Source organism: Panulirus ornatus, chromosome 37 (genome assembly GCF_036320965.1).
Source record: "Panulirus ornatus isolate Po-2019 chromosome 37, ASM3632096v1, whole genome shotgun sequence".
Classification (NCBI taxonomy): Eukaryota; Metazoa; Arthropoda; class Malacostraca; order Decapoda; family Palinuridae; genus Panulirus; species Panulirus ornatus.
In genome coordinates, this window is record NC_092260.1 from 22212003 (window position 1) to 22234698 (window position 22696).

The 22696-nt window shown below is 43.8% G+C and overlaps 2 protein-coding genes across 7 annotated transcripts in view; both read left to right on the forward strand.

Moving 5' to 3' along the window:
• LOC139760583 (uncharacterized) overlaps positions 1–12721 on the forward strand; it is a 65817-nt gene extending 53096 nt beyond the window's left edge. The window contains 6 exon segments of the mRNA XM_071683939.1: positions 3187–3275; positions 4056–7766; positions 8495–8620; positions 8948–9700; positions 9936–10149; positions 10652–12721. Coding sequence (XP_071540040.1) covers positions 3187–3275; positions 4056–7766; positions 8495–8620; positions 8948–9700; positions 9936–10149; positions 10652–10830 — 5072 coding nt within the window. The 3' untranslated portion in view covers positions 10831–12721.
• A 1586-nt stretch (positions 12722–14307) lies between these two features.
• The window catches only part of LOC139760584 (uncharacterized), a 16270-nt gene continuing 7881 nt past the window's right edge, over positions 14308–22696 (forward strand). Inside the window, exons 1-2 of one of the 6 annotated variants that reach the window (XM_071683943.1) lie at positions 14308–14368; positions 14669–15007. Coding sequence is in view for 3 of the 6 variants with exons in the window: in XM_071683940.1 (XP_071540041.1) it covers positions 17220–17272 (53 nt within the window). In the remaining 3 variants the exon portion in view is untranslated. Of the gene's footprint in view, positions 14369–14668; positions 15008–16833; positions 17462–20406; positions 20469–22696 lie in introns of those variants that run through there. The other 5 variants (XM_071683944.1, XM_071683942.1, XM_071683940.1 and 2 more) reach the window with 5 other exon arrangements.

Sequence of the window (22696 nt, forward strand, 5' to 3'; positions counted from 1 at the left end):
ACACCCACCCACCCACCCACACACACACACACACACACAAGCTTACGAGCAGTTACACGCTCTGCCCACACAATACGCACCCCGCCTAACCCTCCTGGCAAGGACTGTATAGCCTCACTACACCCTCCTTGCCACCATTGTGATCACTATGCCCCTTCCCTACGTCCTGCTGTCAGGACTAGAGGGGCTGCCACACACATAACACAACCCCCCTCCCGTCTCTGCATTTGTACGTCAGCCAGACGCCCACGCACCCTGCGCCCGCATTGTCGCCTAGCTCCTCAAGTCCCTAGGATTCATGGAGAGAAAATGGATGTTGCAGGGGCGGTGGTGGCGGCTGAGTCAGAGAGAGCCCCGCACGCTAAATTAGCAGAGGGTTTGGTCCGCGCATCTGGTGTCTGTCGGGGTAGTGTTACCGGGGTTGCGACAGCATAGGGCCTTCTGCTAGAGTCGTCTCCTAGTGTTGCGACAGAGGGAAGGACGCCTCTCTCTTTGCCGCAGTCTACCTTGTTGTGAACTGAATGGCCTGTACATTGTTATCAATTTTTTTTTTTTTTTAATCCGCCTCGGTGGACCTGACATCTTATACTGCCAGTACTTGAGAAGGGTGACTTATGCTCAGTGTCCGAACAGCGGCCAAGCTGCAGTCTGGCCTGTTGAAAACATTACCGGGTTAAGAGTCGATCACTGGTCTGTGTCGGCCTCATCCCCTCTGAACCGGTTCTCAAGCAATACTTCCCCGAGCAAGTTATAAACAGTCCCTGAACTCATATCCATGTAAAGCTTTATCATTCTAGCGTATGTTCGTGTCTTCTGATAGCAATACCCCCCTATGTCATGTCTTGTGAATAGAGAATCTATTTAAGATCTAAGTCTCGACGAACTGATTAACATTTGCGGGTAAATGACAAGGAGTCATCAGGGCGAGGCGTGACGTCCCACGATGTTTAGGATGGTTACGGACACTTGATCCCATAGTGATCTGTCATTGGTCATGACAGAATATCAGATCCTGACTAATACTAAATGTGGGCAGCTGTCCATCCGGTGAGTCGGGCCCGAGCTTCTCAGAAGTGACGTGTCTTCTGTATATAAATACCGGGAGTCCTACGTGTTCCCCTCACTCCTCGACAGCCAGCCGTCCTCCTCACAACTCCCCTGACCCGTCTTCCCTCCCTCTCACTTACCCCCCCCACCACCGCCACGCCTCCACACACACACGCCTCAGACTTTTAAATTAAAGACTCAGAAGACACTTTGTGCTTGAAACTTTTAGAACCGTGATTAGATGTAAATAAAGGCGCGGGGGGGACGAGAAGGAAATCTAGAAAGTTGGAGTGACGAAAGTGTAACAAAAAGTGCCTTAAGGATTTGTCGCGAGTGTCGTGTGCCTCCAAGATGGCGGTGCCGGGGAGTGGCAGGCCGCTGCTGCTGCTGTTGGTCGTGGCCATCTCTGCCGTGTCAGGGGCTCCAGGTAGGTTCCCCACATGGCTTCGTCTCCCTTCCAACTCTTGCTCAAGTTATGACTCTTGAAGTCAGTGTAATCCACGGTGCTTATATGGACCCCTCAGCCTTCCCTAAATGCCCTCTGCCTGTGTTGACCTGGTGTTTTGGTGACCGACCCAACCTTCTCTCTGGTGTTGATCCTGGTGTTTTCGTGACGCCTACCTGGTGTTTCTGACTCCGACAGTCTGTGGTGTTGATCCTGGTGTTTTCGTGACGCCTACCTGGTGTTTCTGACTCCAACAGTCTGTAGTGTTGATCCTCTTGTTTTCGTAACGCCTACCTGGTGTTTCTGACTCCGACAGTCTGTGGTGTTGAACCTGGTGTTTCTGACTCCGACAGTCTGTAGTGTTGATCCTGGTGTTTCTGTGACGCCATCCCTTTCTTAAGTGTTGACCTAGTTTTTTTTTTGTGTGTGTGTGGCACTTAACCCTATTTAGTTTCAATTTTTTTTTTTTTTTTTGTATGACCCTTAACCCTCTCTTGTGCTGACCTGGTGTGTTTACGACCCAGAATCTTCTCTGGCTTTGTCTCGTCCTCAGTAAATCCCTGCGTGCGACTCACCCTCCCTTGAGCTTCTACCTTCATACACCACACATGACTGCCACATTTTCTATTCCTGTTGTCGTTCGAGTCGCTATTATGTCATGACATCCCGTTTTCCTTAACCCTGTGTCTCCTTGGCTCCCATTTTTCTCCGACGCCGTTTCGTGTGTTTGTTTATGTCTGACTTTGCGTCTCTTTGTCTTCCTCTGTTTAATGGTCTCCGTGTTTCGTATGATCTGCTTTTGTGTTTTTCTGTGCCTTTGTCATCCTTATGTTACTCTGACCTCGAGGTGTGAGCTTTGCCTATGTCTATGACCTCGTTTATGTGTTTCTGATCCCATTGCCCTCACGAGGTGGTAGTCACTCTCGCGCCTGGTTGACATAACCGATTTTCTTTGGCCTTGTGCATCCTTGCCTCACATGTCCGTGACCTCATGTCAAACTTATCTTTCTGTGGTGCCGTCCTTGTTTCTGCGTGACCGTCCGTGTTTCTGCGTGACCGTCCGTGTTTCTGTGTAAACTTATGCTTTCGTTGTTTCTGTGACCAGGTACGTTTCTGTAACCCCTTGTCTCTTCAGCCTCGTATCTGTGGCGCCATGTTTAAATGACCCGGTTTCTGTGACTGCATGTTTTGTTGACTCTTTGTTTCTGTGACGTTTTTCCCTCCATGTATCTCTTGCCCCTTGTGTCTCAGACCCCATATTTCTATGACCATGTGTCTGTGACCCTAATTCTTCTTTTTACCCATGTTATCTGACCCCACGTTTCTGTGGCCCCCATATCTCTGTGACTCAGTGTTGATGTCATTCCTTGTTTGTATGACCCGTCTCTCTATGACTCCTGTTTCTGTGCCTCGACAGCACCCCATATTTCTGTGGCCAGTATGTATGTACCTAGATGATACTTTAACCCCATGTATTCCCCTTATTCCATGGTGACTATGACCTCAATTTTCATTCATTCATTCTCTCTCTCTCTCTCTCTCTCTCTCTCTCTCTCTCTCTCTCTCTCTCTCTCTCTCTCTCTCTCTCTCTCTCTATCTCCAATCTCACACCCCCCTCATGTGTGTACTTGTGAGGGGGGATGTGCATGAGACCTCTCCGTGACCCCGAGTTAACCTTTGACCTCCTCCTGCAGGAGCAGACCACGAGGTGCAGCAGGTCAAGGGGCCCCACGTCGTGCAGCACCCGCTTGGTCCTCTGATGGAGGTCAGCCATGGCTACAAGGTAAGGGTCACTTGGTGTACTTGGTGTCGTGATGGTTTACCTGAAGGCTCTGGTCTCATAAGCGTGTAGTGTTGTTTACCTTAAAGGTTTGTCATAAGCTTAACCTTAAAAAGCTTGTTTTTGGATATTTGCCGTAAAATTCAGTAATCTTACAAAGCCTGGGAAAGCCTTGTTTGATTTATAGTTAAACCAGTATACTTTCCTTTACTGTAAACAACTTTCATTTACAATGATTGAATGAAAAAATGAGATGAATTTGTTCGTAACTAAATTCAAACACGAAGGTCAAGAAGTATGGTGCATGTTTGAATCCTGGTGAGAGAGTGATAATTGCCCGTCTGCTGATAGAAAACGGGTCGGGAGAGGAGGGAAGGGAATGTGTGTGTGTGTGTGTGTGTGTGTGTGTGTGTGTGTGTGCAGAGGTATGCCAAGCTCATGGCTGCGACGGGCTTTTGTCATTAACAACTATCTAGTGTGCCAGTATTGACATAGGACGGAGTTTTTGTCTCTAGAGTGAACGGACGCATCGAGGTGGATGAGTATAAGGCTTGTGATGTGGACAGCATTGCTTCTGATGTCGGAGTCGTATTTTCCCTTTGCATATATAATCAGGGAAGCCATAATTTCCCGAGACTTAAGGGTAATGATGGGTATCAATAAGAAGACCGTCAGATGGGCTGTATTGAAATAGGGTATTAGTACAGTCTTGGTTTGGTTTTACGCGGCATCATACATTCATACATGCATATGACTTACCAAGTGTTCTTCCCTCCCTTGCAGCAGCCAGGGTCATTCCGGGAGCAGCGGGAGGCCAATATGCCCGCTTACCGGAGCGGCTGCCTCTCCTGCACCCTCGGAGGAAGCGGCGGCTACAGTAGTAGCAGCCGCAGCAGTAGTTACAGCACAAGCTCTTACGGTGGTACCGGTGGAAGAACAGCAGGGAACTTGCATGTGATGGGTTCCCCGTCGACAGGTCCACACAGTTCGTCCACACGCAAGGAGTTCCGGACTGAGAAACAGTACTTGAATGGGCAGCCCGTGTACCATCTCGAACACGAAGTCCGTTACGAAGATGGTCGCCTCGTTCACGACAAACTGGTGGAGAAGGACGAGGACGACTTAGGGTACGTCCCCGAGCCGGAAGTTGGTTACGGAGGGCTGCCAGGAAGCTATTACACCCAGCCTGGGTATGGCGGCCACAGACAGGAGTCTTTCGTCCAGGGTCAGACTTATAGATACGGCTCTGAGAGCGCCCACGGCTCGGACGACCTCAGTAGCAATCTTAACTCCGAAGTTGCTCGCATGGAAGAGAACCTGCGGCGTCGGATGATGTACGGATCGCGGCAGCCTCCCCATGGAGGCAGCCGCCGCACGGAAGTCCGTTACCAGACTCGCTATGTCAATGGTAAGCCAGTGTACGTCAAGAACGAGGAGCGAAAATACGAGAATGGTCAGCTCGTGCACAACCGCACCGAAGAGAAGGGACCTGAGGACCTTGGGACGGATGGTATTGCCCACAGGTATGATTCGTCTGGGGCTGTGATCGGAAGCGGTGGTTATTATAACCAACATCAAGAGGGTTATGAACAGGGATCCCACTCCTACCCAAGGTACAGGCCAACCTACTCATATGAAACAGAGGAGCGCCGTCAGTCATCCTCCTCCTATCCCTCGCACGTACAAACTTCCTCGAGTCAGTATGGCGAGGATTCGCGGCAAACGTCTCATTCTTCGTATCCCACCTACAGACCAAGTTATGGAAGTTTGTCAACACGGTATAATGGAGAATCCAGGTATTCATCCACCCACCCAGTCTACAGACCGTATATAAGTTCCCAAACCCAGCAGACTGGAGAAACGCAAGAATCCTCATCTTATTATCCATACAGCTCATCGTCTGGCAGATCAAGAACGCAGGAGACCGTAGAAACGCAAGAATCCTCACCGTACTATCCATACAGACCATCGTATGGCAGTTCACGTACACAAGAGACCGAAGAAACGCAAGAATCCTCTCCTCGCTATCCATACAGACCATCGTCTGGCAGTTCACGTACACAAGAGACCGAAGAAACGCAAGAATCCTCACCTTACTATCCATACAGACCATCGTCTGGCAGTTCGCGTACAGAGGAGACCGAAGAAACGCAAGAATCCTCACCGTACTATCCATACAGACCATCGTATGGCAGTTCACGTACAGAGGAGACCGAAGAAACGCAAGAATCCTCATCGTACTATCCATACAGACCATCGTCTGGCAGTTCACGTACAGAGGAGACCGAAGAAACGCAAGAATCCTCACCGTACTATCCATACAGACCATCGTCTGGCAGTTCACGTACAGAGGAGACCGAAGAAACGCAAGAATCCTCACCTTACTATCCATACAGAACATCGTCTGGCAGTTCACGTACAGAGGAGACCGAAGAAACGCAAGAATCCTCACCTTACTATCCATACGGACCATCGTCTGGCAGTTCCCAAACGCAGGAGTCCGAAGAAACTCTAGAAATTTCATCCCCCTACACACCCAGCCCAACACCCGAAAGTGCCAGACCGGTATATGGAATTTCCCAGACACAGGAGGGCGAAAAAACACAGGAATCAGCATCGTACTACCCACGCAGACCAGTACCTGAAAGTCCCCAAACACAGCCGACTGAAGAAGTTGTAGCAACGACAACTCCTTACCCTTCCTACAGACGTGAACATGCAGGTTCTGCGACCCACTATACCGAGGGATCTGTAGAAACTTCAACTTCATCCAACAGACAAGCGTCGGGGAGGTACAGTCCTTCATACAGACCAGATTCTAGATGGCCAAATGTTGAAGGTTCCACAACCTATTACTCTGAAGAATCGCGCCGCTCTTCACCTTCACATGTTGATGTAACCGAGCAGAGACGCACCAGCAGTCAGAGAGGCTCGGGCACTGCTTCGGAAGACATGGGAGCAACTTTAGTACGACAAAATGTCAGGAATCCCAGCCCCGACTATTCCATCACCCGAATTGTCCAAGAAAGCGCTGAATCCGCGCATACCAGAGAATCTACCCATACCTACGCAAGTCCCGACAGCACATCAAGATCATCTGGAGGATACAGCGATAGTCAGTCGGAAGCCATAGAAGAACATTACCCTCTGCAGCCAACCCTCCACAGTTCCGGCGATGGTGCCCGCACACATACTGTTGATCTCACTTCCTCTTCGGCCTCGGGGTCGTCCCTGTCAGATCAGCTCCTGGGACATGGTCGCACTGATCACCGCACCGATACTCAGGAAGGGGAGTTACTTTATTCTGGATACGATTCTCGGCGTTTTGATGACGATATATCAGCTTATAATCGGCAGCACGTAGGCATCCCAGGAGTGATCAGCGGACCGATGACCTCTGAAGGTGATGACGACGCCTACAATAAGGAGCGGTACGACATCAGTCCTCTTGAGGATGGCTACGTACGTCCTTTCCCCGAGGTCGATAATGAGGTAGATTCGTCACTGATACCCACCTTACCTTCTGTTGACAATGAAATCGACAGTAGCATGTTAGGTGTATCGGGCAGCAATGACGGCTCGCCCTATGGAACCCCTCGCGACAGTTCACATGGTGTGTCGTCCGGTATCTCCCAGACAGGACCCTATCCTAGTTCGACCGGCGGCTCCTCCTCCTCCTCCTCCACTTACTATTACAACAGCACTCACACCAGACAGGGTAACGTCATCGGCCAGGCTGCTCCAGCAGTTGGCCGTACCCGTTATGATTCTACTGGGACATCAACCAGTGAGGGATCACTGACCCCCTCAACCTCAGGCGCAAGCTATTACCACTACAACGAAAGCCGTTCTCATTCAACCGTGAGTGGGAGTCACCGGCAGTTGGTGCCAGGGTCGTCATCAGACACCACCACGGCGTCGTCTACGACCAACTGTGTTCAGTCCAGTGGCTGCGTCCCCATCGGTTCCCCACAGTCGAGCTCGCGCCGGACGGAATACCGTACGACCAGAAGGTACGTCAACGGGCGCCTTGTGGGGCTCACGCATCACCAACGTGAGTACGAGAACGGCGAATTAGTTCACGAGAACGTGACGGACCACGGTAGAGATGAGCTGGATGGCATGGACCTCAGCGCCTATGGTGGCAACCAGTTGGAGCTGGCGCAGGGTACCTACCACCCTGGGAGCTACTCGCAACAACACGAGGTCAGGCAGGAGGAGAAGTACGTCAATGGACAACAGGTGTACGATCTTCACCACGAGAAGCGTTTCGAAGATGGCCACCTTGTCTACGACAACCGCACAGAGAAGAACGAGGATGACTTAGGAGTGGCTGGGCAAGGCGGGGTTCACCTGGGAGTGGGGTCTCTAGAAAACCGGTTTGGTGGTGGGGAAAACAGACACGAGGTGACGCAGACACAACAGACGCAGCAACACACGACCTCCGGCAGAGTAACGGGGGCAGGTGTTGGTCGCTCCTCACAGACACACCAGGTGAGTCGTGAGTGTATAGTGTGGGCTCTTGACGGTAATGGCTGTGTGCTAACACCAAGTAAAGAATATACAAATAAAGGGCTATTATTAAAAACAATGATAATTGATAAAGATAAGTTATAACTAAAGTTTTTTTTGAATTAATTTTTACCACCAGAATAATAATATCATGTCCTGCATGAATCTGTAACCTCGACAAAAGTTACAACCATCGTCTTCTTGATTGTGTACTGAAAATAAGCTTAAACAACATCATGAATGTGTTCCCTTGATAAATGGCCCAGTTTTCTTCATCACTGAGATACCTTGATTTTATCATGACCCCCCACCCTCTTCAAGAGCCTTTGATTTGGCGCAAATGATAGTCAGAACAAATAACTTGCGAACGATGCTTTAACATTAGCATCTTTGGGATTATAAGTAAACTGAATTTTCAAACAGAAGCATATTTCTATGAGTGAATGATGTCATTTAGTAATTGCAGTCATTTAGTTTCTTGTAAACTGCATTCATTAAAAGTCCCGGGTAATTCTGCTTAGATATTCCTCTTATAGTACAGTTAGTCACGCCATTTATAATCTGGTTGTTATATTTCTTTATGATTTCTGACGGACCGTTATCCCAAGTCGTAGCAACACCCGTTTCTCACAAGGCACGTGTTGTATTCGCTCCGTCTCTCATGGTGAAGGTGAGCTTGACCGAGTGTCTCTCTCTCTCTCTCGACCCAGGTATCGGAAGGGACGCGGGTACTAGTAGTGCCTCAGTACAGCTCCCGGCGCTACGAGGAGCGTCGAGAGCAAGAGTTCGTGGACGGTCATCCTGTGTACGACCTTCATCATGAGCGTCGCTTCCACGTGAGTGATCCCCAAGCTCCCTAGGACATCCTGGGAGAACAAAGACGCTGTAAACTGTTCAGACACACACACACACCTTACCATCCTGCCTCTTTCTCTTTAGATAACGAATGCAGCATATTTTATCGTTGTCCTCAATAGATAACCATCATATCTTCTGCTATCTCTCTTCCTCATTCACCCGGTTTGAATATAGGGCTAAAGACTTTATCCAGAGGCTTCACCATATTGCCGTTTAAGCTTTGTCAGGTTTCAGCTTGGCATAGGCCATTATTTGTCCATCGCTTTTTTTTCATTTTGTGTTGATTTATTTACTTTCTCTGGCAGAACGGTTCGCTGGTGTACGAGAACAGAACTGAGCTGGACGAGAGTGATCTGTCCGGAGGTGGACACGCCGACGCCCTCCACAACATCCTGGCAGGCAACACCCTCAACACAGCCTTGGACTCCAGCAACAGGGCCACTGGATCGTATGGATCGTACGACCGGTCGCAGGAGGCTTCTCAAAGCAGTGGATATTACGGCGGTGGCTCAGTTGTGTCGCAGACCAGCGAGTCGCATGGCGCCTCATCTGTTCACGGCTCTCTGGAAACTCAGAGGGGCTCAGGAACAGTAGTGGGTGGAGCCACTTCTGAAGGTTACTCTACAGGCAGGAGTGGGGCGACTACCACAATTCTAGGTGGATCAGATTTACCGCTCACCGGATCAGACTCCACGCTTAGCGGATCCACCGGTTACGGAGGAGGTTCTTATGGATCTTCATCTGCCTACAATTCCGAGTCTTACAGCAGTTCCTCCCATCGCCAGGACTCCACCGGAGGGGTGATGAAATCAGGCTGTCTGTCCTGTGTCCTTCTTGCGGGTTCAGGATACGCCAATCAGGATGCCATCCGTAGGGCCTCTGGATCCCTGGGTCGGGGAATGGGTGGCACTGGAGGATATAGCCATAAGCAAGAGATGAGTCGCGAGGAACACTATGAGGACGGTCAGCTGCTTCGCGGTCGCGAGGAATCCAGGAGGTACCGTGATGGACAGCTGGTCCAGGAAGACCGTCGGGAGTACTCAGACGTCCCTGGTCAGGTAAATGCCATTCTGACTCGCTGTTCGCTGATGACAGGTGGTTCTTCATCAGCGAATGAATTCACAGTTAATATCTCTCCAGTCCTAGATAGCCTGAATGACTTTTTGATATTACATATAGTCAGTGCTAGTGTTGAAGACGTTTGCTTTTATAGTTGTGTTCTGGCTTCCTCTCTCCTTGTGCAAAGAAAAAGAAAATTGAAATTTTCTAACAATGTTTATCTTCATTACTCAGGTAACTCGATCATTGGGACTCGATTCAGCCGGGACTTCGTACACATCTTCCTCGTCCTCATCGTCATCGTCATCAGAAGCATCAGTGCCAAACTTGAAGGTCACAATTCAGGGCAGCACGACAGGTCATTGCGACCCCAACCCGTGCCAGCACGGAGGCACGTGCCTGGCTGGATTGCACGGCCCCATCTGTGCCTGCCGCTTCGGCTTCAGAGGTCAGTGTTAGGCTATTTATGTTTTTGGCATTTTTAGTAGTGTATTTAAAACTTTTTTTTTTTTTTTTGGGGGGGGGCTACATATATGTTAACGTTTTCATAGTATTTTTTAAGTATTTGCTTGCGTGATCTTGCAGTACTCGGCAAGCTGCTGTGTCACATGATTACCGTGTGGCCCTTGGCAGCTCAAGGGTGGGCCGTTTTGATAACTGTTTCTTTCCCTGCGCCTCGAAGCTTTGGAATTATCTACCCTCTCATGTCCTTCCAGCTCTCTACCTTCTCATGTCCTTCCCAGGAACTATGACTTGGTAGATTTTAAAAGACAGATATTTCATTTTCGTAAATACTTTTCCTTTTCCTTTTTTCCCCATTTTAACCTCTCTCTGTTTCCAATAAGGTCCGGCTTTGATGTGGACCTATGTCCGTAACCGGAGCCTCTAATGTAATAAGAAAAAAAAAATAGTTGTAACTGCTGACATTAACAGTGTTGGTTGTTCTGCAGGCTCTCTCTGTATGGAGCTGGACTGTCCTCGAGGATTCTGTCGATACGATGGACAGTGCAGTATAGAGGATGGTGTCCACGTCTGCGCCTGCAAGAGTGGCTACTCAGGCCACAGGTGCGAGAAACGTAACAGGAGGCACAGTAAACGCTACACGCGGAGACACGCTACCAAGCCCTGATCTTCATCCTGCACACGTACTTATAATATAAATATTCCAGAAGACCTGATTGGCCTGCATCAATAATGGACAATGAATGCATCAAGGCTGCAATTGGCCTCACCGTGGATGTGCTAGTGTTTGATAATCACCTCGCCATTTGCCTTCGGGGCTACAAGAAAAGCAGAACATCTCGTTCGTCACCTTCCTCTAATCCGAAAATTCAACGTGAGAATCGCTTTTGTTTTTTAGACACATAGTATTCGGGGAATCAATCAACACCGCATCAAGTTGTGTGACTGAGCGTAGCACGGAGCTTGGAGCTACAACCCTCAGGCATTGAAGTGTCAAGCGGGCCGGCGACCACGTTTGTCATGGCTTAAGAACAGAGCGTACATTTAATGTTAACTGCCAGCTGGTGATGTCCAGCAGGTCGTCATCCAGTACAAAATGATAGTGACTCAAGAAAGCAGCTTCAGTTTTACAGTCAAGGAAAGTTGAGTCGCCAACTGTTGAAGACAGACGACGTAGATGGTAACGTAAACATCTCTCTGAAGATACTTCTCTTTCGATGACGCAAGAATAAAGTATTAATTAGACTTCGATTATTGGTGTATTCGATTTCTGATGCTGTGATAATAATTATCTAAAGTTATCGCCAATAATTATATAAGATTCATGAGCGCACGAGTTGAAAGATTAAAATGTGGGTATTTCGATGTTGTTGGAAAGAATCTTAAGAACAAAGTTGGATTTAACCAAAGCATTTAAAAAAAGAAAAACAATAGACGCTTGGCTATTATACGAGAATAATGATTAACGTAAGATTACATAGACAGGAAGTTTACTATGAACGTGGGAATACTAAATATGATGATTGTGTATGTGGTGATCATTCATACACCAGACCTTATTTATACAATAATTTATTAGTAATTTATTTATGTACTTGCGTTAATAGTCTGGTGTGTTGCGGACACAAAGGAGGCTCTACGCTAGTAACACGGATTTAGCACTATATTCCTTAAGTAGAACATTTGGGATTTATTGTCTATATATATATATATATATATATATATATATATATATATATATATATATACCATTTTAACGCATTTCCTAAGGGTGTATCGAAGATCCCAACAGCTTGATCCATATGTCGCTCTGTCGATTGGCGAAGGGGAGGGGAAACTGTTATCAGGGTCACATTGGGCGAGTCATCGAACTCAACGCTTTGTCAAAGTCAGTGAACTGCCTAGCTGAGTTACGGCTCCGAGTGACGAGATTATTTAATAGTCCATCATCGTCCAAATGAATTTTGTGTATATATATGTCAGTAACATGACTAACGCCAGTGTTAGGTTTTTCGGAGTATATCCACTCGATACTATTACCAATTTTGATGGTTTTTAACTATAATTAATATTATGTTATAATAATTATCATAGATATTATTAATATTATAATCATTATTATTGTTATTAATACAAAAGTGGTCATTTCTCAATAGCTGGTTGTAGCTTATATCACCATTAGTTCAGACTCATCATTCACCATGTTAACTCATTCACCTCAACACCATTTTTTGTAGCAGACAGTATTCAACGTATTCATTGATCACCTTGGCTGACCTCACGTGGTCTGAAACTGGGATCTTTGACCTGATGTATTTTTGGTCAATCAATCTTAGATATCACTCACTAACTGTATAGTTGAATGTCCACATCTGGTGTGTGTTTGACTTCAAATTTAGTAAAGTTCAAGCGAATGCCTAAACTTAGTTTTCGCTTGAATGTACTTATGGAAGTTGGTGAAAGATACCAGGACCTGGTTTTAGACATGCAAACTTAACAGGTTGTAAAACACATGCGAAGATTTTTTTTCTTTTTACAAATAAATAAATAGAAGAGAATTCACTCATTTCCATCCTTACATTCGTAAGCACACAACAATTGCCATTCTTCTTCACAAACGGTGATTAAAGAAATCATGAGTTTGATTACATAGAACATCGGTTGTGTGTGTGTGTTGGGAGAGAGAAAGTTGGCTCCTTTCTGCCTCGTCCTCATCTGTTTAGGTTTTCCTCTCCAATATCGAGAAAAGGTCTCCATGTGTTGTCATAAATACCGAAAAAAAAATTTACTTTTAAAATTCTACTATGTAACAGGAGAATTCCGAGCTCCCCGCTCCCGCCACACTCAGATGTCTACGAAACTCAGTTCACAATGTAGGACCTCGGGCACTTGCATAATCTCACCACCTTTCTAAGATTAAGAAAAAAGTGGGTGGCAAGTGGTTTCGCGTACGGAACAATTTCCCCTGTAAAAAAAAAAAAGATCAAGATTTATGAATACCTTTGTCAGTGTAGTATTGCACTGTCAGGAACACGACCTTGTATATTTAAAAGAACGGTGAATATTTTATCAAACCTGACCTCCTGAAACCTGTATATATATATATATATATATATATATATATATATATATATATATATATATATATATATATATATATATATATGTATATATATATATAACAGTAGGTCACACTGGTATGGGTGATCTAGTATTTTCTGATAACCATGAGGAAATTGAAACACCTTCAGTTCCCAAGAGCCGTTTCGAGTTATAATTACATCCCCCGACGATGTAATCATTACATGAACGTGCACTTGGAAACTTACCATGTTTCATTATCCTCGTGGTTATCAGCATATATATATATATATATATATATATATATATATATATATATATATATATATATATATATATATATATATACTTGTTTCAGTTATCCTGACTCACATTGGTCAAGAAAAGACTCAGGCACTGCCATCAGCCTCGGTAATCTAAACTTATGTGAAGCATTCGAACCTTCTCCATTACTTGACAGAAATTTCTACCCCGATGGCCGTACTGACTGACAGTTTATAAAGTATATTCTGTTTATTCGGGTCTGTCGATAGAAATCGGTTATTGATATCTCGTACAGCGATTTGTTCGGAATCCTGTCTGGGGATAGAATGGACAAAGGATGCAGAAACTACATAATTGATGACGTCTGATATTCAGTTGTAAACAAAAAGTGTGAATATGAAAATTACGAAGAAGGCATAGTTCTACGAACTGTCACTTTAATGTGAATATGAAAATTACGAAGAAGGTATAGTTCTACGAACTGTCACTTTAACTTGACATCAGCCGATAATTTTTCCCGTAGGTAAACAACTAACTGTTTTCGCTAACCCTTCCTTCATTAGGAATGGCTTCCATTTCACAAATAAGTGTTCAACATTTAGAAACACATATGCTCAGTATTAATGATAATTATGTAGGTAGATTGCTTAGCTTGGGATAAAGTTGCGATAAAAGACACCAGAGTTAAGTAAGACCGCCCTTAGCAGGCGTCATGCGGTGAGACAGAAATTAACACTATTTCATACCTGGCAACCAGTCCCGATAAGGTTCCACGCAAGATGATAAAACCCAGTGGCGTCTCCTTGAAGTATAGCCTCGACAGTGTTATACCAGTGTTCGGATCGTCAAGGTTTAATCAAGTACTTCTCTTTTTTTTTTTTTTTTTTTCGTTCCCGTATAATTGTCCTATTACGAAAGATTATATATGTGTTTTTGTACCGCTAGTGTGGCTACTTGCCTAGTGTGTTATTGGAAGTTGGTCATCCTCTTATCTGATTGATTGATTCGGTGATACCACATGAACATCGCTGATACACATATGATCATGTGTACACCAGCATAGGCATATATATATATATATATATATATATATATATATATATATATACCTTATCGTAAGTGAGAAAGAAGTCTGCATCTGTATTTCATGTGTGTCGTAGGAGGTGACTAATAGCGTCGAGGTGGGGCTTGCTGGAACCGACCCCCACCGCCACCACAATTTCTAAAAAAAAATGTCAATTGAAAGAGTGCATTCAAGAGAGCTGAAGAGGTTGTGCTGAAATGGTTTGGACATACGGAGAGAACGAGTGAGGAAAGACTGACAAAGAAGAAGGGAACAAGAAGAAGTACACCCAATTGGAGATGGAATGTTGAAGTGAAAAAGATTTCGAGTGATCGGGGCCTCAACATTCAGGATGGTGAAAGGAGTACACAGGATGGAGTGAATTTGAACGATGTGATATACACAGGCCGACGTGCTGTCAATGGACTGAACGAGGGTATGTAGAGTGGCTGGGGTAAACCATGTTGCTTTCATCCTACAAAGATGTTTACCCTAAAGTCAAGCACACCGTAGAAGGATAGTATGTAGGCCTGACTTCTGGTAAACAATTTTATTAAATCCTGTAATTCAACCTTTCCACTTTTCTTCCGACTTGACTCTTCCATAACTAACTCTCCGACTGATTAAGAAGTCTCCGTTTCTGGGATCCTGTTTTTCTATAGTTCATATCTGGATGATTGTTTCTAATTCTAAGTAGCCATGTGCTGTTACCACTGAACCTACGCCATCTCCTACAGTTTCCTTGAGCGGGGTCGTCCGAGTACTCTCCGAGCTCCAGGCTGGACGAGGCGCACGGTACTGGATAACATACCTCCTCAAAGTCCTCAAACTGTGTGCCTCTGAGTTACCTCTGATCTTTGCTCGCTTATATCTCCCCTCATTAAATGCTCAAGGCTTTTCCTTCCTCTTTTAAGTATGTCTTTATGCACCCCATCCATAAAAAAGGAGCCCCCCCCCCCCCATTGTTTTAGCTTCTGCTGTGTCTAAAGTCTTTAATACTCTCCTCAATTTTCACTTTTCTAAACATTTAGGATTTCATTCACTTCCTTTTCTGATTGCCAGTACGGATTTTGCAGTGCTAAATCTACTTGATCACACCTTGAATATCGCCCAGTTTTGGTCATTTAAAAAAAATGTGAGAATGCTATGGCGAGTTACTAAAATGATTCCCCAACTGAGAAGCATGAGAGACCGCTGAACAACTTGCATTGCTTGTATATGGCCTAGAAATTAGGGGGTTAAGAGGTGTTTTGATATAGATACTCAAAACTTTCAAAGGCTTTGGCGATCTCAACATATGTAGCTATTTAACGCTAGATATATTTTTGCTTCCAGTAGTAGTATTGGATGAAAACTAACAGGCAAACGCGTTTGCTTTTTCATTATTGGGATTGTTAATATGCAGAATGGTTTACCGAGTACATTAGTTGAAAGCAGAGCCATGGATGATATTCCAGTATGGACTGATAAAATACTGTGCTTCAAGTCCGTGATTAACTTTTTGCATCTCCTTAGTATCACAAAATTCACTGGTATTTTTCCTTGAATCATGCATGCTTCTAATATCCTCCTATATCAAAACAGCAGAGGAAAGACCCCATGATCTTTTGCTCATGGTGTTCCTTTAAATAGCTTGGTACAAAGAGTCAAGGTTGTGGAAGCTTGGTGGAAGAGACAATGTCATGGAAGCTTAGTGGAAGAGACAATGCCATGGAAGCTTGGTGGAAGAGACATTGTCATGGAAGCTTGGTGGAAGAGACAATGTCATGGAAGCTTGGTGGAAGAAACAATGTCATGGAAGCTTGGTGGAAGAGACAATGTCAAGGAAGCTTGGTGGAAGAGACAATGTCATGGAAGCTTGGTGGAAGAGACAATGTCATGGAAGCTTGGTGGAAGAGACAATGTCATGGAAGCTTGGTGGAAGAGACAATGTCATGGAAGCTTGGTGGAAGAGACAATGTCATGGAAGCTTGGTGGAAAGAAAAAGTCTGTAAAGTTCGGGAGTTGGCTTGATTGCCGTTTTCTTCAGAAAAGGGGTAACGGTGTTGTTGAGATGTTAAGGGGCGCATATCCCACTCACAATTGGACTGATATTATTATCAGAGAGGAGTTTAAGACATGCCGGTAAATATACAGTAGCACTGAAAGATAATCTATTTTCTGTTTATTACACAGTAGTGTGTGGGATTATAGATGTAATATTATATGACCTCCAACTGGCAACAACAGTATTGTGGCGTTTGGAAGGTTTGTCCAAAGGGAGCCGTCAGTCTTTGTCTGGTGCTTGCTTGTGAAAGGTGTGAAATACTTATGGATGTGTGTAGAAATTGATGACAGATTGCAGCACCTAGTTTTATAAAAGATGTCAAATTAGGGATTAAAAAAGAAAGAGCTCTGACGAGGAAAGCGAAAGTCAATCCTGTGTGAGAGGATTTACCTTGGGATAAAGCTTGAGTTCTGCTTGAGATTCGAGCCGGTACGTTAGAACAGCCTAAAACTAGAACCGATCTTGTTTTTTCAATTAAGATATTAGCTCATATCCATTAGTAAAGAAAAGACTTTCCACTGTAACGAATTCGTACGAAAAGACTCAGAAAACGGAACGCATATTTTCTGGTTATTCATAACATGATTCTGAAGTCAGAAGGATGAGTTACGAACAACGGCGAGGAGCAGGAACAGTTGTGGAAAGCAAGGAGTGGTAAGATAACTTGCTCCTTCCGAGCTATGTTTTGTGTATGACACGCAGTTGCACTTAGATTCTGCAAGACATTATATGATCTGTGTGTGTGTGTTTGCCTGCCTGTCAGTGGACACATTTTTGTTTGCACACCTCAAGAGCTCAACGCGATAAACACTCTACACTTGGAGCATATATACCCATGTGCAGGTAAGGAACTGGTTTGATTAGATTTTGCGCAAGTAATTTCTTTACTGCAGATAATAACTTGCATAAAGGTTGAAGACTGACTTTGAGCTTGGCTGAAATCTGTGTTTCAGATTTAAAGTTTCCCTACTTAGAACTCCTGAGTTACAGTGCTTGCAAAAACATTTTTCGATCCTGAGTTATTGAGCTTATATATATATATATATATATATATATATATATATATATATATATATATATATATATATATATGTGTGTGTGTGTGTGTATGTGTGTGTGTGTATGTGTGTGTGTGTGTGTGTGTGTGTGTGTGTGTGTGTGTGTGTGTGTGTGTGTGTAATGCCCAAACACGCACATATACATAAATATACATATATACACATGTACATGTATTCATGCTTGCTTCATCCATACCCTGGCACTACCCTGCCCCACATGAAATAGCATCGCTACCTCCTGTTTCAGCGAGGTAGCGCCGGGAAAAAAGACGTCGCCAGTTTACAACCGGCGATAGGGAATTACAACTACGCTTTTACTGTGTGTACTTCTTATGATATAATATGTTTACATGAAGAAACATCGGGGTGATGGGAAGAAAGCAGGTGAGCGCACCCTTCAATGATATTCAGTCTGTAGTTTTCGTCGTACTGTTGTTATCTAAGATATCTGTAATAAGCCTGGTAATTGCTATCAGCTCAGTTGACATTGAACTTTACAAATTCGTAAATTTGCTGACAGAGGATCATAGGTGGCTGTAGATGGAAGCGATTATTAACATTGCTTGTTTAGCAATCAACTGGTTGAAGTGTCGTAATTTTATGTATAATCCATAGAACAGGTCTGGCGATTCACAGAAACATATTTCACATGATCACGTACCAAAGAATAACCTATTTTGTTTAATTGTAAGTGACTGTTATTTATGTGATATTCGCCTTTCGTTTCTTAAACAAGAGATTCCTTTTACGATTGTTTGATCGATATTTCGTGGCTTCAAAGTCAATTTTTTTGGGGGAGGGAAAATTTATAAAATTGCTGAACAACGTTTGATGAGACCAGTTGCACGGTACGTGGTTCCCCATAGGTTAACACAGTAGAGTCAATGTTTGGACCAAGGTCAGATGACGTTATCTCTCCCGACAACAGGCTTACGGCCATTCCTAATTCTTATCTCCTTACTCTCGTTATCACCGATAAGGGTAGGGTCATTTGACTCTCGCATATTATTCTGCTGTGGCTGTCCGATATACTTTTCTAGATTATGAAAAAGTTACGAATTTTACTTGGCTGTATTCGAAAGGGTTCATGGTCAAGTTCACAATATGACGTGAGCTGCATGGAAAGCAAGAAGCTGCGTTGGCGGGCTTACGACACATCCTTACCTGCTGTGAGATCATTCTTTCCCTATGTTTCGCGTCCTTTGCTGTCTGCATAGCCTTACTTTCCACAGATTCTCAGAGAATTTAATAGTAGAACGCTTCCATTTCTCCAAGTAAATGATTTTATGTTGTATCGCCATCACTTGGTTTTAAGGTAAAGCAAGCATAACCTCACCACCGTTCCCTGCTTTCCAGGAATTTAGCGAAAATCAGCAACACGGAACGTAATCATATCGTAATCATATCTGTTTAAACGTAGTGTTTAACTTTAGACATTTTAACTTCATCATTTGGTTAGATTATGTTTAGGTTAGGCTAGCTTTAAGAATGCCTCGTTAAGGGTAGATACTGTAAACATAATGATCTTTTAGTCATATCACTGTGGTACCATATAAAAGATTAAGATAAATCAAGATAACTTTTGCCGCAGTGCAGCATAGATACTTCATGGAACAATCACAGCCAAGCATATTGGAGGACATTATAGGATGTAGCTGCACAACATCTTTTTACTGAGTGTTGGTTTTTTAAACTGTTTGGGTTTCCATTCAGATGAGGGCTAATGGACTCTGTCTCTAGACTGGTATATTGATGCTGACGGCCTTATAATAACATTGTTGTTTTATAGGCTTAAAGCGCAACTAATCAACTTACCAACAGCCGGCGAGGGTGAAGAGAGAATAGCCAATATGTTTCAGTTTATTATAATCTGACATTGAACGGCCTTATAACCCTTGTAGTCTATAAGCTTAAAATCTAACCAATCAAGAAACCGCAAATATGAGTGACTTTGACCGCCTTAATTACCCTTGCAGTCGATAAAGCTTAAAGCCCAACCAATCAACCCACCGCAAAATTTGAGAGAAAGGATCTCCACTTCGATATGCCGGAGCTGTTGTAGCATTTTAGAAAGGAAATTTTGTGAATGAGCTTAGTAAACCAGAACTTTGACACTTGAATGTCTTACGTTACAATCATTCCCGTATAATTAGATTCCACCTTCTTGCAATATTACCTATCCTTACTCATGATTCTGCTTGCCGTTCTACGCCTCCTTATCCTCGTCAAGGGATAGGAACTGGGGGATTGGAGGGCCATGCAGGGAGTGGGGTCGGGAAAGAAGAATGCAGCGCTAGAGATTGGCTCAGGGGAAGGTATGTTCATGCCGGGGTGGGGTCGATGAGTTGAGGTTCGAACTGGGGTTAGGGGTCGGGGGTAAGGGAGGGACGTGCAAGGGATGAGGAATACATATAATGTAGGGAAAGTAGTAGGCTTCTAAAGCTCCCAAAATTATCGGAGCTCCGAATCCATAACTGTTCGAGTCTGGCGCTCAAGGATGGCCGAAGAAACTATTATAGAAAACGGAGCTCACATCCATTTTCAATAATGTAATTTCATTTTTCTTGGGTACTTTTTTATAACTCCATGATGGATGGTGTAGTTTTTGTCTATAAGAAAAAAGAAACTTACTTTACATGAGGAACAAAGTTACAAGAATTTAAGAACCATCCTCATTTATTGTATGATTGGGGGAAGTAATATGTTGGCATCAAGCACTTCATGCGTGGTATCCCGGTATCTAAACACATTGAAGGTGACCGTGGAGCCCACAGATGATCAAACACACGTAGGTAAACATACTTACTTCAGTAGGACGGTTTTGTCGAAAATTTTGTTGTAGAGTATCCGGAAATTTTATCGTATTCAGCTGCCTATGAATTGGACGAAAATACTGTAAACCTATTAATACGAATTTTAAGTTTACTTGCTGGCTATGGAAACATCTGTCTCTCACACTTGGGTGTCGGCCATGGAGACATTTGCCACACATTTGTGTATTATATTTCAGCGTTGGTTATACAAGGTTTTCCATGATTTAGCTATAAATTAAGATACTGTGTTTTTGTTTCGACGCTTTGTCAGAGCTCCGATATTTCCCCATATTTCTGATGGAAGAAAAAACGGACAGGAAGTGGCATTAACTTCACGGAATCTGGTGGAAATTTTCTTTGTATCGCGCATGAGTGTGGTACACTGCAACGTATGCATGTTACTTCTAACACCGAAATAAGTTGGACAGGATAGATCACCGTGATAAATACTCGTTGCAACAGACAAGCTTAGATTTCGGATCAGGGGAGACGGAAGATGAACGGTTGTTTATGGTTTATTGAAACTCGTTTATTGATTATTTTTCTTCTTTTTTGAGTTGCTAGCTGTAAACAGGTGTCTGGTGGGAAAAGCATTGTCACAAAGGCAGCAAACAAGTTAACCCACTATGACTTTTCCACTAAATTCCCCATATGACCTCCAGATTACCTCTGCTTGATGTAGGATATTTTTTGGTCAGTATGGGATCAAAACTACAGTGAGAAATGTCAAAATCTGACATAAAGTTTCTATATAACCCGTCCAGTGGTACTTCAAGACAACTTCTCCATACGTGAATATAGATTTTAGGTGACCTTTCATCTTTGAGAGTAGGAGAGAGAAACATGGTTATCATTCTCCAGTAGGGAGCTAGAAATGAAAAAAAAAAAAAAGAAATAAGGTTAGAAACATGAACTCATGACTTTCTAGAGCTTATTTATTTATTTGTATTTTGCCAATTGTTGGCCACATCGGTTATGATAGAAGTAGGCACCATTTGGAACAACCACCAGAAAGAGTCAGGAACCTGAATCATCCTGTCTTCATTTGTATGTGCGACCTGTATGTATAGGTTGACTGGAAAAGAGAGGAAGTACATGCAAATTTGTCTCAGATTGACCATATCTAAACTGTTGTAGAGTGTGTTCCAAGTCTCCTCTGGTTTTAAATGGGGGAGATAGCAGGATATTTCGTTTAAACCTGAGCTCCACCAAGAACGAAGGCTAAGCTTAACTGTAAGTTTTGAAATAAATCCGTCATGTGTGACCATTACACATCCTTGCCAAGTTCGCAAGTATGTGTTAGTATATTGGTATGGAAAAAGAATGACTGCTTCTATTTGAAGCTCCATAGGAAAGGTAACTGTTTAGAGACTTCTTTCACTGAAAGGTCAAAAACTAGGTTCATGTTAGCTGAAGAGTTCAGGTATCCGTTTACACTCCGGTGTTATATAGAGTTCAGATTTCCACATAGACTCTGGCATGATCTTGTTTCCTATATTATCTCGTGTCTAGAACACTCTTGAAAAGTACAGATGGATTTCATTCATTACTTACATCTTTTGATTTCATCTTAATCGTCTTTTCTCGGGGCCCATCTTTAGAAGGAGATATCCTACATAAGAAATACATATTCTTTAAAGGCGATCATGTGAACTGTTCCTCTTCCTCGCTCACACACCTGTGGTCTTGCCCCACCGGCACTGAACAACTTCAACCTTTTAAGTTAAACGTGTTTTAATTTTTGGCTTACTTATTTTACCATTAATTAGCGTGAACACACCTATATTTGACTGGCATGGGGTATGGCGTATGATCTAAAGTTGATTGGCAGTGAAATCAAGGACGTTCTTAGCTACTTGCTTTGTCAATTTGTGTAAAATATTAACCAGTCAGGGGTTAACTGTGCCTGTTTTGCTGAATTATACTTTAATCCATATCAGAAACGTGCTTTTACTAAATGGCGTGTGTCAGGTGGTAGACATTCTCTACAGCGTAGTTGCACTACTTTTTTTCCTCAAATATTCTTATTCGTGTATGTTTGAAGGAATAGTGGTTCCAACAATGTTGCATGGTTGCGAGGCGTGGGCTTATGGATAGAGCTGTGCGCAGGAGGGTGGATGTGCTGGAAATGAGATGTTTGAGGACAATGCGTGGTGTGAGGTGGTTTGATCGAGTAAGTAATAATAAGGTAAGAGAGATGTTCGGTA